At 47.3% G+C, this 15,214-nt stretch overlaps 6 protein-coding genes across 6 annotated transcripts, besides 1 other annotated feature; 5 read left to right on the top strand and 1 right to left on the bottom strand.

Annotated features, from left to right (window-relative positions):
- Positions 1 to 214: 214 nt before the first annotated feature.
- UA08_00395 (hypothetical protein) lies at positions 215 to 1,117 on the top strand (the record flags this gene model as incomplete). The annotated part of the gene is made up of 4 exons (XM_020260196.1): positions 215 to 367; positions 490 to 678; positions 770 to 1,049; positions 1,107 to 1,117. The coding sequence occupies 4 exons, from the start codon at positions 215 to 217 to the stop codon at positions 1,115 to 1,117; spliced, it is 633 nt and encodes a 210-aa protein (XP_020124376.1).
- Positions 1,118 to 1,624: 507 nt separating this feature from the next.
- Positions 1,625 to 2,003, top strand: UA08_00394 (hypothetical protein; the record flags this gene model as incomplete). Its single annotated transcript, XM_020260195.1, has 2 exons — positions 1,625 to 1,762; positions 1,851 to 2,003. The coding sequence occupies 2 exons, from the start codon at positions 1,625 to 1,627 to the stop codon at positions 2,001 to 2,003; spliced, it is 291 nt and encodes a 96-aa protein (XP_020124377.1).
- A 1,543-nt stretch (positions 2,004 to 3,546) lies between these two features.
- UA08_00393 (hypothetical protein) lies at positions 3,547 to 3,879 on the top strand (the record flags this gene model as incomplete). The annotated part of the gene is made up of 1 exon (XM_020260194.1): positions 3,547 to 3,879. One exon carries the CDS (start codon positions 3,547 to 3,549, stop codon positions 3,877 to 3,879), a length of 333 nt encoding a protein of 110 aa, XP_020124382.1.
- A 3,158-nt stretch (positions 3,880 to 7,037) lies between these two features.
- On the top strand, positions 7,038 to 9,732 carry UA08_00392 (putative beta-glucosidase I; the record flags this gene model as incomplete). Its single annotated transcript, XM_020260193.1, has 2 exons — positions 7,038 to 7,107; positions 7,217 to 9,732. The coding sequence occupies 2 exons, from the start codon at positions 7,038 to 7,040 to the stop codon at positions 9,730 to 9,732; spliced, it is 2,586 nt and encodes an 861-aa protein (XP_020124383.1).
- Positions 9,733 to 10,575: 843 nt separating this feature from the next.
- On the top strand, positions 10,576 to 11,802 carry UA08_00391 (hypothetical protein; the record flags this gene model as incomplete). Its single annotated transcript, XM_020260192.1, has 3 exons — positions 10,576 to 11,264; positions 11,439 to 11,688; positions 11,758 to 11,802. The coding sequence occupies 3 exons, from the start codon at positions 10,576 to 10,578 to the stop codon at positions 11,800 to 11,802; spliced, it is 984 nt and encodes a 327-aa protein (XP_020124380.1).
- Positions 11,331 to 11,365: a repeat region (Identified by RepeatMasker using a combination of RepBase library and repeat library created with RepeatScout).
- A 231-nt stretch (positions 11,803 to 12,033) lies between the features above and the next one.
- UA08_00390 (hypothetical protein) lies at positions 12,034 to 13,739 on the bottom strand (the record flags this gene model as incomplete). The annotated part of the gene is made up of 2 exons (XM_020260191.1): positions 12,034 to 13,515; positions 13,590 to 13,739. 2 exons carry the CDS (start codon positions 13,737 to 13,739, stop codon positions 12,034 to 12,036), a joined length of 1,632 nt encoding a protein of 543 aa, XP_020124381.1.
- Between the last annotated feature and the right edge of the window lie 1,475 nt (positions 13,740 to 15,214).

The raw sequence follows: 15,214 nt of genomic DNA, 5'->3' as shown, positions 1-15,214 counted from the left end.
CATTTCATCGTGGATGCCGTTGATATCAAAGGTATCATGGATAAACGTTTGTCCGAAAGTAGCGGAGTGAATGCCTCAGGCATAAAAACAAACACAACAAACACTAATCTGCTAGCTGTCCATATCGCCGGCGCCATTTCAGGAGAAAGACAAACACAAATAAATTGCCTGACTACGCACCCTAACCCAATCGCCCGCGGGGATATTATTTAAGATGCGCATTAACAGCCTCGTGACGGGCCTTTTGGCCACGCTGATTCCCTCCGTGTCAGCCACGGCATTGACCTACAAACTCGAGGCTCACGAAAAAGCATGCTTTTATACCGAAGTGCCGCAAGCGGATGTCAAAGTGGCTTTTTACTTTGCTGTGAGAATTTGTCCCCTCTCTTGCTCTCTTGCTCTCCTTTTTGAATTATGTCATTTGGACGCAAATGGGAAAGGGATTGCATTTCTATCGCTCCGTGACTGACTGGTGAATAAAACGTCTAGGTTCAATCCGGCGGCTCCTTCGATATCGATTATGCGGTCACCGGTCCCCTTGAAAAAGTGATTCTGGATGGAACCAAGGAACGACAGGGAGACTTTGTGTTTACTGCGCAGAGCATTGGCGAATACAGCTTCTGTTTCAGCAATGAGATGTCGACATTTGCGGAGAAGGTGGTCGATTTTGAGATCGCGGTATATATTACTTACCCGGGTTGAACTAGAAACTAAGGGATTGGGAGGAAAGAAGAGAGGGAACAAACTGATGAGGTTGATTTTTCTGTAGGTCGAAAACGAGGCAAAAACCGAATTACCATCCCGACAAGGTGCCAACCCCGAACAGGCCACTGCGGTCGAAGAGTCGCTCACAAAGGTGTCCCATCTATTCTCAACCATCTCGCGCAACCAGAAGTACTTCCGTACGCGTGAGAACCGCAATTTCCACACAGTGCGCAGCACCGAACGACGAATCTTTAACTTCAGTGTTATTGAGAGTTTGATGATGGTTTCTATGGCTGGCCTGCAGGTGTTTATTGTGCGGTTCTTTTTCCAGGGAGCGAGGAAAGGTGAGTTTTCTACCTCTGGATATTCTCGATGAAATGGACAAGCTGACGTCGACCTAGGATACGTATAATCGTACAATTTGTGTTTTATGTTTTGCAACTCCGAGATGTTATATGCATATGTTTAATGAAACTTTTTGGCGTGCATTGTTATCTGGATTTGAGAGCTTGATGCTTTTCATTCTTGTTTCTATCACGTGTTCCAAGGCAGCGGGTTCGAATGGAAAAGTATCATGAAGACTTTACTTCTTAGCAATCAACGACGGTAGCGTGCTTCTCACATGTGGAGCCCATGTTTTCTGGTTTTCACCCGGCACTTGTATATGTAATTCAGGGGACGGTGAACCTCCCGGACCCGATTTCCTTCGGGTTTCCCGATAGGGCAACCAACAGCGTTGTAGTCGGAACTGATGCGCCATGACTACTCGGTACTTTAATTTAGCTAGTTGCTTCGCATTTGACATGACATATCACGGTTAGTCGCGGATAGTAAATTAGTGACATACAGTCGGTCACATGGGGTGGACCCAACGAACAAGTATTAATTTAACATATCTATTGCTCGTGATTTAGATAAGATGAGGCTGCAGGAAGAGATGCTGGGAGCGGACAACCCTATTGAAGACGGCTGGGACAATGTCCACGGCATACAGGCCGACAGCATGCAAGATTGGAATGCGAGTTTCAGCGGGTCTGGGCCACTTGCGGTGTGGGCTGTATGTAAAAGCGAAGCTCAGGGTTCATGGCGAGTCCATATTTGGATGCCAACGACGGATAATATGAATCAATAAATCTAGATAACAGATATCACAAAGAATGATCAGCTTCGTGGATGAACATCAGCATTCATATGGTTCGGCAACGGAAATGTTTCTCCGCATGAAAGCGGATTCAGGTGTAATTCTAATATTACCATTGGCCATCTCAACTTGGTGGATTCCTCAGCAGCGGATGTGAGTGGACGGCATACGGAGGCTAAACTCTGTTAGTATTTTCTGGTTGTGACTGATTTCGAATAAATCATCTCTTCGCAGTTGCATTTTTCAGCCTGAGAGGGCGCAAACCCACATATCGCCAGTGGACAGCATATCTGTATATACAATACACTGAGTGAAATCGACATACAGGCAGATCCGTATATGTGTGTAGTATTCTGTAATTACATATGTGCAATGTGATAGCGGGGAGGCCTAGATTGGATGGAAGCGCCGCATGCAGACTAGCGCCCGGCTACCTATGCACGGTGACGTCAGGCTCGGTGCTAGCCGAAGGACCTACGACGTCACCGGGTCGATATTGCTCCATACTCCTTACTATATTCGGTATACTGTAGCTCCTCCTTGCTATGCTCTCGTACAGATGTCAGCTTTATTGATCTCTTCCAAAGAAGAATCCAGCGTAGCTCCGTTAGAGAAGCGTTGTTTAGGCATCCTCCTAACATCGATACGCTGCCATGACGCTGTTGTCCCATGTCAAGCTCACTTGCTTTACTCTTCTTCTGTCTCGTTGCCTATCGATTTGTTTCGATAAGTATGGGTGGCATCTCATCAGTGGATGCCAGAGATATCGGTAGAGCCGTCATTTCAGCGTTGTGGGGCCGTGACGCCAATATTGTAGGAAAATACGTTCCCCAGTATGGCCAAGTGTAGACTCGCCCTCCATCAAATGCATCGTTTCCCTCTCCTCGAAGAACACCAAACCAATTGTGGGGATACTATCGGTGGGCAGCTGCGTGATAGTGGAGCTGGGTAAGGAATGGTGACTGTTCTATGGAGAACTCTGAGCAAACCCGTACTTTGTGCTCCGCCGGTCTTCGAAGTGACCTCAATAGAGCACGCTAGCTGGCTTAGACTGTGAGATGAACATCCCCAGGCCCCCACTTCGCGGCCGTATAGGACTATCTGTCAAAATGCGGGCTATGAATTCATTGTGTGGCGACCCTAGGGCTTTGGCAACGTGATATCATGCTACGAAAACCAACGTTTTGCTGCGAGGAGATCGCAGCCTCTCCCGGTGGGACTGTTGGTTGGCTGCCCGCTGCGTGCCTGCCCATCTGGCACTTATTATTAAAGACTTGCTCCTGCCGTTGTTGCATTTGGCGTACAGACTCGCTCTCCGCTTTTCTCCGACAACATAGGTCTATTCGCATATCTCTGCACTTGCTATTGTCTATCGACTCCCTTTGCTCTCGTACTGTTTTCTCGCTCTACTGCGCACGAAATCGATAGTACACGTTGAGGTCTTGTGCTTTATCCGGCCCCCGAACTGCTTACAAACCGTCACCGAGTGTACTAACTCGCTGAGTTTCACCATAGCATATGTAAGAAATGGCCCTGCAAAGTTGTATCTGACGCAAAAAAAAATCTAAAAATTATCGAATCAAAAATGGATAGTATGCATTGGACACATTTTGGCTCTAGAAAGATGAAATTAAAACGAGGAGTATCCCACCTTACTGATAAAGAGAGTTTAGACGAAGGGGCGTATGCATTCGAACCAAATGCCAAACGATCCAGCAGACCTCCAATTTGCCGCCGAGGATGTCCCTGGCCGTGACTCAGGCTTAGGATCCTTGGACACCGGCACAAGCGTCGACCCGAATACCTCAGTTGATGTCTACAACAGAGTCATGCTGCAGTACACCCAACGTCAAATCGCTGCATTCACTCAGGAAGACAAAGGAACTGGACGCCGAGGGAGCAGCACCAGTGGTCGTAGCGGCCAGAGCAATTCCTCGTCCGTGGGCAACATGGCTCGCACCGGTACTTGCCCACCACCTCAGCGGAGTTCTGAAGCATCTGCCAGCCAGTCTCCTGGAGGCCCTCGGGCATAGTCTACAGTAACTCTCTTTGAATGACCAAGAATTCTTGTTGCAAGCTGGGTATGTCAACAAGGTTGCATTTGAGCATCTTCCTCGGGCTAATGAAATTCGCAGATGGTAGCCTGCACCCCCTGTATCATCCGTTGACCAGTTGCCAGCAAGTCTTAACCTACGCATATTACGAGTCAGTTACATATAACTTATTTGAGAGAGAGGCGCAAAAGTGTCGGCATCAGGCTGGCTGGAAGATGATCCCTTTCATTTGCGATTGCCTGACTTGCTAAACTTGTCCTAGCGAATGGCGCCGGATTTGGAGTTTTATTTACGCATACACAATAAACCCTTCCCCTATCCTTCCCCTTACCCCCCTTGACATTCCGTTCGTACATACTTATCCAACACTAGCCTACTAGTAGGTTAGGTGGTTTGCGAGATGCAACATTTCGATTCTTCTTTCCGATGGTTAGATTGGAACCCGTCGCCTTTGGGGGCCTGGCTTTTACTCGACCTGATTTGAAATCTCCATTGACAATTGTTTTCATTCCAACTTGAGCGAGTGATGATAATGGTGATTATCCCACATGCTGCATACACTTTGAACTTCCCCTACATCATTCACCTGCAAATATTTTCAAGTCCATTGCAGTCAGGGTAGTCGACAGGAGAACTGGCAGACTTTACTCTAGACTCAGAATAGAAAGAAATTACCAACCGTTTCTTCCACTTCATTGTTTCACTGTGTGTTTTTGTCTTCAAGCCGGTGAGAGGATTTTTCTTTCTTTCCATTTTATTTCTCTCATTTTTTACGATGTTATGAAGCTTTATGATTTGGTTGTTTTGCTCTTGATGATGTTATGAGCAATTTTCGCTTGTATGAGATGTAAGATTACCGTGTATTCTATATGCTCTCTGTATTATTATGAAGACAGGACCGTTTTCAACGTTATTACAAAGTGGGATCGAGAGGAAAAAAGGAGGAATCCCTCAGATCGAGTTAACCAAACAGGTTTAAACTTGCATTCATTACTTTTCGGCAGTTTCCAAAGCCAAAATCATCTACTGTTCTGCAATATGCATACATCGCAGAGGTATGCATAAACTAAATGGATCCTGGCGTATAACCAAAATCCAGTTATTTGAGTAATTGGCCGTTGGTTTATTTTTATTGCAATGTGTATTATATTATGATTTATTTATAGAGTACGTATGTATACGATGCGAACGAGAGACTGGCCGACTCGACCGAGACTGACCCGCCATCCCTGTCCCAAACATGTCTGATATTGATTGGATCAGGCGTAATAAATCAATTTTTAGTCAATTGAATAGTGGGCTAGATAGTGGCGGTCATGAATCAAAAGTATTGGTGTATTCCTCGTATTTTATACGATCGCCTTGTATAGTTCTGTAATCATCAACGTCGGCATTGACATCGTCGTCATAATATGACTGAAATAGTGCCCCTTGATGCTTTAAGAAGGTGGAGAAGACAAGAGCTAGTAAATTCTCTGAAGAGTCTCGAATCTGCCAGTGATGTCAAGTCGACAATCCATCTGCCAGAATGCCTGATTTGGACTGTTTGACCCAACGTCATAGAGCCAAGCACGTCCTTCCTGCGACATACGAGATACTCGGGTCACAGTCGGAGGATAGGGACTGTATGTATTCTGAATATGATGCCATCAGCCTTTGGTTAGAAGAAAGCTTAGGATTCTGTGTTGGCTATGTTTCATCATAGCATGCATCATTTTGTGGGTACCTAGTCAGTTAGGCATAGCTGAGGTACCTAGGCAACGTTATATGATTGCGGGATCCGTACTAAAGACATCAGATAGCTGGAAGCATGTCATGTCAACTAAGCTGAGACAAACACTTAAGAAAAAGCGAATGCGACTCGTCAATTATCCGTCATCCTCGGTGTTGACGCTGAAGTCTATCTGTTTTGTCGATGAGAGTTATAATAAGATTGAATTGATATTAAGTTCGACGGGAATTGAGTCAAAATTATTATGAAGAGTAGACACTCTGATATCACCACTTACTCTCCTTGGATTTTCCCACAGCCCTACACACCTCTTTCGAAGCATGCAATCTATATATTCGTCCAAACATACTTAATGAAAGATCCTGTAAAATGAGCATTAGTTCCTGTAATTTACTGTATCGGTTTAATGCTCGCCGCGAAGAACTGCCGCACGTCTCGATATTGATACTCTTCGTTTAGCTAAAAACAGACGAGTAACAATCAATAAGTAGCTAAAGTCCAGCACCTACGAAGCGTAGTTTTGTATATTTCTTCCGGTACACAGAGCGAGGGTTTTCTATGCCACAGCTCCCTCGATCATTGGCTTGAGAGAAGTGACTTCAAGCTGCCATCTTTCCATCAATATCGCGCAGACCTCAAGCAATGTTGGATATCTATGTAGCAGTCGGGATAATCCCAACCAATAAGTTGAGAGATTTCCTTCCTGCCACAGGATGCTCCGGGGAGCCATCATCAGATTCAGGATCACTACCTGTTTGGATTGTGCGCGATAAGCCGGGTTTGAATTATCCTATCAAGGAAGTCAAAGATTATCTAGATATTCAGTCTTCGGAAACAGAAGCCTGCGACCATAGCTTCCATAGTGAACCTCGATGACATGTTCAAATGATCGAAAGAAAAAGACTTTTAGGTCTGTTCAAGATCAATGACTAGAATATCACTTTTTCGAGTCACTTCGAAGATAGAGTATCCGAGCTTGTGAAGAGATAGATAACTTTGAGTGTCTATGAAGGCCCACTTTTTTGGTCTTCACATTCATGAACAAATAGCCTCACATAATTATAAGCGAAACTTGGGCGAGACTAAAACACTGCCGAAACTCCGCGAGTAATTTGCTTATAGATAATAATGGCCGAGTTCCACTGTCTTACATGCCGCATCTAAGTGGCTGAAGTATACGCTGCGGGGTTTTGATAGCCGGGTAAACTTCGGCTCTTTATATCAAGTTGTGTGTATCACGACATTTTAAAGGGCTTCGTTGTCCCTCCATTCACTTTCTCCTGTGATTTTTCTTGATATCTAGGCACATACGCTGGATTAATTTGATGTGCAAATCTGCTTCTAAGTCTTTTATCTTTCACCATTTCTTCAAGTAAACCGTTCTTGGTGAGCCAACATCATAACCATGGTGAACCTGGATGTCGAAAAGACTCTCTCTGAGCTGAACTTGGACGAAAAGATCGCTCTGACAGCCGGTAACAAAACTCCGATCCCCTTTCCACATTACAAAAATTATGGTGGAAGACTTGCATAAAATTGCTCAATTGTAAATAATCCGCAACCCGCTAACCCGCCATCAAACAGGTACCGACTTCTGGCATACAGTGCCTATAGAGCGCCTCAACATCTCCTCCGTGCGCACTTCCGATGGACCAAACGGTGTTCGTGGAACTCGCTTTTTCAATGGTGTTCCCGCGGCATGTTTGCCATGCTCGACTGCTCTGGGCTCAACATGGGATGTCAATCTTGTGGAACAGATTGGAGAACTCCTGGGTGATGAAGCCCGAGCTAAAGGCGCACATGTCTTGCTAGGCCCTACAATAAATATCCAGCGATCTCCCCTAGGAGGTAGAGGATTTGAATCCTTTTCCGAAGATGGTCTTCTCTCCGGTATTTTGGCAGGTTATTACTGTAAAGGCGTGCAGTCCAAAGGTGTCGGCGCGACCCTAAAGCATTTTGTCTGCAATGACCAGGAACATGAGAGAATGGCTGTAGATACCATTGTTACACCCCGCGCTTTGCGCGAGATTTATTTGCTGCCTTTTCAGCAAGCCCTCCGCATCTGTCAGACCAAGTGCTTCATGACCGCGTATAACAAAGTGAACGGCTATCACGTGAGTGAAAATGGTAGCATTATTGACGATATCTTGCGCAAGGAGTGGAAATGGAATGGTCTTATTATGAGCGATTGGCAAGCGACCATCCCCTTTTTACGTTCACAGCTTCTCCCTAACAATAATCATTATAGGTTCGGTACGTATAGCACTTCTGAAGCAATCAATGCCGGGCTGGATCTCGAAATGCCTGGACCGACCCGCTGGCGAGGAAGTATTTTATCCCATGCCGTAAATTCTAGAAAAGTGGCCGAGCATGTTCTCGATGAAAGAGTGCGAAACGTCCTCAAGCTGGTCAACTATGCCGAAGAGTCCAAGATCCCCTTTAACGCCGAAGAAAAGGGCCTCAATAGACCTGAAGATCAAAAGCTCCTCCGCAGAGCTGCTGCTGAGTCTATAGTGCTACTAAGAAATAACGGAAACGTGCTCCCGTTCGACAAGAACAAGTCCATCGCAATTATAGGGCCGAACTCGAAAGTTGCGTCCTACTGCGGTGGCGGTTCAGCTGCCCTCCCAGCCTACTATGCAGTAACCCCATTTGAAGGTGTGAGCAAGGCAAGCAAGGCCGAGGTCTCATTCGCACAGGGCGCTTACGCTCATCAGTGCTTGCCTCCCTTAGGACCGTTACTGAAGACTGTTGATGGGGACAAGCGTGGCTTCAGCTTCAAAGTGTACCTTGAACCGTCCGAAGAGAGGAACAAGGACACCAAGGCTGTAGATGAGTTGCATCTCATCAGCTCGACGGGATTCCTCGCTGACTACAAAAACCCACATCTCAAATCTGACCTTTTCTATGCTGAGATGGAGGGCGTATTCACCCCGGAAGAAGACGGCTTATACGATTTCGGTGTTACAGTCATTGGCACTGGAGGACTCTATATTGACGGCGAGCTTGTGGTGGATAATTTCACCAAGCAACGACAAGGAACTGCCTTCTTTGGTAGCGCAACAGTGGAGGAGTACGGAACAAAGGAGCTCAAGGCTGGTACTCCATATAGGGTCATGTTCAAATACGGCAGCCGACCCACGTCAAAATTGGAAAACCGAGGTGTCATCGACTTTGGCCCGGGCGGGTTTGCCTTTGGTGCAAGTAAGCGTCGTGATTTGGAGGAGTCTATTCAGGAGGCAGTAGACCTGGCATCAAAGGTCGACCAGGTCGTTATTGTTGCAGGGTTGAATGGTGAATGGGAAACCGAGGGCCATGACAGAGAGCATATGGATCTGCCACCGGGCAGCGACGAATTGATTTCTCGTGTGCTCGACGTCAACCCAAATGCGGCCGTCATCATCCAAAGCGGCACTCCTGTGACCATGCCCTGGATAGAAAAGGTCAATGTCCTAGCCCAGGCATGGTTCGGAGGAAACGAGCTCGGAAACGGCCTTGCGGATGTTCTATACGGCGATGTGAACCCATCTGGGAAATTATCGTTGAGTTTCCCTGTCCGTCTTCAGGACAGCCCATCGTATATCAACTTTGGTTCTGAGAGAGGCCGAGTTCTGTACGGTGAGGATGTGTATGTGGGTTACCGCTACTTTGAAAAAACCGCAACCCGTACCCTATTCCCATTTGGTTATGGGTTGTCGTACACTGCCTTTGACCGATCAGACCTCTCGTTGCAGGTAGACTCAGAGAAAGAAGTTCTAGAAGACGGCGAGATGGTCACAGCTTCTTTGACTGTGACTAATTCGGGATCAGTTGCCGGCGCAGAGACAGTGCAGCTCTGGATTCAGCCTCCCAAGATCGCAAATATCCAGCGACCCATCCGTGAGCTCAAGGGGTTTACAAAAGTGTTCCTACAGCCTGGAGAGAAAAAGAAAGTTTCTATCTCGGTAGAGAAGAAGATAGCAACCAGCTTTTGGGATGAAATTCGGAAGTCTTGGGCATCAGAGAGTGGTGATTACACAGTTTTGATTACGGGAACCGGAGATGAGGTGCTTTCTGCTCCACTCACTGTTGAGAAGAGTCGGTATTGGCTTGGTCTGTAGGTCTCATTCTCCAGTGAAGCCTGCACATCTGGATAAGATAGTTTCCAAAATCTATGAAGTTTATTTGATTTGCAAAATTATTACTGGAACATTCCGGAACGTGGATTAATTCCGATGTCATGCTGTGGAATGCAAGCTAGAGGGAGGAATGTAAGCCATGTTGATGGACGGCCAATTACAGGGGCATTAAAGCCTCGAGAATACCTAAGAGCCTTCGCAAAGAATGCTATTAGCTTCGTAATATTCAGCAAGCCAATAGATAGGCGAAACTGGCTATTAGATTCTAGTTCTACACATTCCTCGTGCGAGCCTCTGCGTTCCAGAAAAAGGCCATGCAGTGCTTCGCCGAGGTTGATCTCTATGGCACATGCCTAAGTAATAGATACACAGTACTTGCCTCTTTCGAGAATGTTTCTTAAGAGTACTTGCCTCTTTCGAGAATGTTTCTTAAGTTTTCCAGCCCTATGATGAGCCAGACTGCTAAGCATGAAACTTTCCAAATGTGGAATTCAATTACCCAAATAGGCAATCTTTCTTCCACCAGTTCTGAGGGTGGCTGGAGAGTTCTTTCTCCAACGACTTTAAGCTTCTGTCAAGCATAAATATCGATGATAAATTCCAGTATTTATGGGGCGATATCATCCTATGACAAGAACTAGCAAAACAAGCACCAGAGAATCAGAAGTTGTCGTCTCATTCCACTCAACGTCACTTCCTCCAAGCAAGACCCCTTACGACAGTGGGACTTTTCCAACCCCCCGGTCCCGTGAAGTATGAATCCGACTCAAATGAATAAGACGACATAATGAATACTGACATACTTCCAGACTTTATCGTCTAGCCATGCATCTTAACACAGCTCCGCTTGCCATTGCCCTGGCAATTATTCTCTCTACATCGTCCCATGTCATCGCCGCTCCACACCGACGACACCACGCATTTATCGAAAGATCCACTGACGATCTATCGAATAATAAAAACGAACAAGTTGACCAGCGATATGCGCATGGGCCAATGCATCCAGCCACGCCGCCGCCTCAACTCTTTCCTACGACCACATCGTCATCATCAGTCACGGTAGCTACTGTCAAAACAGTCACAGTGTTTCCATCACCAGTCAAGGCACCAAGTGCAACATTTGCACTGCCTCTGGGTATGCCAATCCCCGATGGGACTAGACGGCCAGTGACTTTAGTACCTCCTCCTAGTTCTACTACTATTACTGCTGCTGTTACTTCATCCTCATCTTCGACTACCTCCACGAAATCTAGCACGAGTTCAAAGGAAACAACATCAACAACAAAGAAGTCCTCTTCAGTCAAAGCAACAAATGCAGCCTCTTCGTCGTCAGTAGTAGCCTTTTCATCATCGGTTTTTGTTGCCACTCTCCCATCAAGTACATTATCCATCACCATCAGCATACCGACGTCAATTTCCATACCATCTTCAATCGCAATTCCAAGCATCACCTTACCATCATCCGTTGCCGCACTTTCCAGCAGTGCTATTGCAGAAGCCCTCTCAGCCCTGTCGTCAGACCTGGCCCAGATAGCATCAGCCACCGCAGCAGCAACAACCACATCTGCTACATCAGATTCCTCGGACTCAGACTCGGACTCGGACTCCGATGCAGTCCAACAATCTCCCACAGCGACAAGCACAGCATCAGCCACAACAAGCACCGCAACATCCTTGACATGCTCTAGTGGCACAACTCGCAAATGCTGCTCAGCCGTGCACGACGTATCGAGCACCAAGAACAACGACAACAACGGTATCGACCTCGTAGATTTTGTCGGTGACTTGATTCCGGGCTTCGATTGGGACTTCCTCCAACAATTAGATACTACGATTGGGCTTAATTGCGTCGATATCAACGAGGACGATGTTGATAGCAGCACTGGTGATGATGAAGTGTGCTGGGATGTGGTCAGTTGCTGCGAGAACCAGGAAGTCGTAAGTTTCCTCTGTCCTTCTTTCGTGCGTTTCTGTTGAATAATGTGCTAATGTTTGCGGGATTTATAGAACATCTCAGGTTCGGTGTTTTTAGGCTGTGTGCCACTTGTTTAAGGGGGGGAAATGAACATTTTGGCATTGCATTGAAGGGAGTTTGTTTATATGATTTGTTTTTTTCTTCTGGGCTTTTTCACCGGTATTGTTTGTATAGCATGTAAATCTAATCCTCTATATATTAGTTTGGGCTGGGACTTGGGAAGGATGGGTATTAACCTCGTGACTGTGTCTTATCTGGAATGAATAAACTTCGATTATTCTTGTATATTACATTAATATTCACCCTTCTCACCTATGTCCACTTTGGCCGTAACCACCAGGGTGCCCACCACCTTGCCACGGTGGAGGAAAGGCACTCATGGGTTGTTGTCCCGGTCGACCGTACTGATTTGCTTGGTTCGCTGGAGGCTGATACTGCTGAGGGAAGTTGGCAATACCCGGTGGTACTACATGTTGGCCGCCTGGGGGAAACAGAGGCGGGGGAGGTACATGCGGTGTCGGCCACGGAGCGTTGTAATTCAAGGGAGGTGGCGGCGGAAGATTCACTGAATATTGAGGTGGAAAGGATGGAGGACCATTCAGTGAGTAAGCAGGATTCGGTGGAAGAGATGGCGGGGTAGGAGGTTGAAAAATTTGCTGTGAATTTGGAAACGACTGTGGCGGCGACGCCGGTCTTGGAGAGTACGAATTAGACCGTGATCGTGAACGTGAACGGGTTTGTGCACCGGATCGCGGCCGGTAGCCTTCGCCTGAAGCATTACTTGATGGCGATCTGGACCTCCGTTCAGGGGAACGAGAATCATAATCTCGGCTGTTGCTGTCACTGTATCGACGTCTGCGGCTGCGCACGTTTACACCAGGGCTATGGCTGCGACTCTGTGAATATATTCTCTTCGCTTTCCTTCTTTTCATTTGTAGACAAAAGTCCCGTGACCATCCGTAGTAAGTGTCTCCATCGATGATTTCGCCACTTTTCTCATCCCGAACAACGGCCTGTCCGAGCTCGTCAATTTCAGCATGGGCATTGTCGGAAACTTCTGATTCGTTCGACCTATAGATCTGGTCCACATCCTGGAAAAATTCCTTCATTATACCAACAAGTTTCTGGTCAGCTGGGCCAGCTAAAAATTGCAACGGTTTGACGGTATCTGGTCGAATCGGAGTAGTCGAATCCGGGATAATGTGCGGGACAAAATTTCCGGCAGGTAGATCATAATATGGTGTTGACGGGTCACCATGACTAGCGGGCATAATATACGGCGCTTCTCTTCGAGACACTTGCGTCTGAGCCTGCCCAGCCCCCTCTGACAGACCGACAGATGCTTTTATCATATCCACCGACTCCGCATTTCGGACCAATTCCCGTAGTTTGTTGAGATATTCGGCGCTGTAGTATCCATGATCGTACCAGGCATCTAGTAGCTGATCTAATCTCCGGTGGTGTTTCGGGTTCTTTTTGCGATCGAACGATGCAGCAAAACCCACCAGTTCGATAGCATGGGGCTGCAGGGCGCTGCTAAAGTTGACAAACGCGCTCACCCCTTCATTGGTATGATACTTTGTATGATGCAAAATATCGTTAAGCAAGTATAAAATATGGAGCCTTCTTCGTTTCCCCGAGGTCCCCGGACCAGCGGGCTTTAACGAGGCCGGCTGTTCCTTGGCTGACGCCGTGTCGAAAGATGCCGACAAAGCGGACAGGTACTTCCCCAGGCCGGCTGCTCTGTTGGACGAGGCAACAACATGACGGAGCAGCCATTCCTTGCAAGTCTATTTTACCCGTATAGGTAACATTTAGTATTCACGTCTCGACCACAGCTACCAAAGGACACAACGGATCAGACCTGGACGTTGGTACGCGAGCAATGCGATAGAGCGCTATCTAGTAAAGCGTGAAAGGATGAAATGTCGTCGCGCCCCAGAGAAGCAGGATCCGGGCGCAGAAGCGCAGCCGAAAACGAAGCCTTTGCAATGGCGAGTTGGTGGGTGGCCATTGCGAAGACGGCGTTGCGTTGGATGTTGCTGAAGGATGAAGAACGATCTAGGATGAAGCTCCCGGAGTGTCACGTGATACGTGATGCGGATCATTGGCCAGGCTCTCGCCGCTAGCGAGAGAGGATCTTGACTGGCTCCGCGCCCTTCTCCAACGTAACGATAGCTGGCTAAAAAATAATGCATTGACCCGGGGCGATCCTCGTGTTTCTCGCGCTCTGCACGCAATAATGGCAGCAATGCATGCAGATGGTACCCGATACTGGCCGGGTATGTTCCAGGCAGTGACCTTATCCGATCATGCTCGTCCAAGCGAATTCGGCGCCGAATATAACCCTATTTGGTCCCCGCCGAGCAAGGAAGATGGCATTTCAGGAATGCGACGTCCAATGGCTTTCTTTTGTGTCTGAAGATGTCTGCGGATGGCGTGACTAGGCATTAATAATGAAAGCGCGCTGATTGGCTGCGCCCTGACTGCCGTCCTTCAAGCCGTCAGGCCCCGCTGCGATTGTTCCAGGTCGACTGACTGACTGACTCAAGCTCGCTGCGAAGCGCTTTATTTATGGCGCGGGCTGCCACGAGCATGCTCACGTCAACTCTCTTTCCCTTTGCTCCATCCCTGGCGCTCTCCTCTACCGGTGTCTTCGACGATTCATTCCACTTTCTATATCGGCATCGACGCCCCGCACGTCAGGTCACACTGTAACGTACACACACCAGCCATGGCCGTCACCATCGCTGCTTCTGGAGCTCGCAGTTGGGTGCGACATTTCTCAGCCCGTCGTCCACGACCGGACTCTCGCACCTCTCGTTTTGTGGCCTCGTCATGCTTGGTCTCCATGGTTGTGCTGCCCTTTGTCCCTCCTGCATTAAAGAGTTCTCGGGAAAGGAACACGCATGATACCCATTCCCATAAGTAAGCTCTGGTTCCCCTTTGCTACTCCTACAAATCGTCGCTGACATGACGCTCTTCAGGACGCGCTCACTGCCTCCTCTTTGCTTCCATGCACGATAATCTGCTTCCGTTCACTTTTGCTGTTTCCATCGGAGTTGTTATTCATTATTATCGCGATACAATACCCCCACATCTTTATAGACTTCACTACCATGCGAAATACCCACCTTCATTTGTGGCACGAAGAGTCGAGTCACAGAATCTATGGCCTCACGGAATGACAGGACGAATACGGTTCCAATAGATTTTGCTTTTTTTTTCAAGAGCTATCATTTTTGAGACATCGTGATATACCAGTCACGCCATTTGCATTTTACGGGGATTTACATTCGGTAATACGGCTTGGGCATTCTTACACGGCGCTGGTTGTTTTGAATTTTGTTGCGTATGATTAGTAGCTCTCGGAAGATTGAATTCATTTCGTTTTTACTTCTTTAATGGCCATTTTATGATTTTATGAGCACGACGGAATCAGAGCCCTGTCTAATTCTTGGAAAGATTTTATTGAATCAGCTTCGCTTG

The sequence above is a fragment of the Talaromyces atroroseus genome (assembly GCF_001907595.1).
Source record: "Talaromyces atroroseus strain IBT 11181 chromosome Unknown scaffold_0, whole genome shotgun sequence".
NCBI classification, from domain to species: domain Eukaryota; kingdom Fungi; phylum Ascomycota; class Eurotiomycetes; order Eurotiales; family Trichocomaceae; genus Talaromyces; species Talaromyces atroroseus.
Note: the sequence above shows the minus strand (reverse complement) of the source record. Positions and strands in the feature narration are given on the sequence as shown.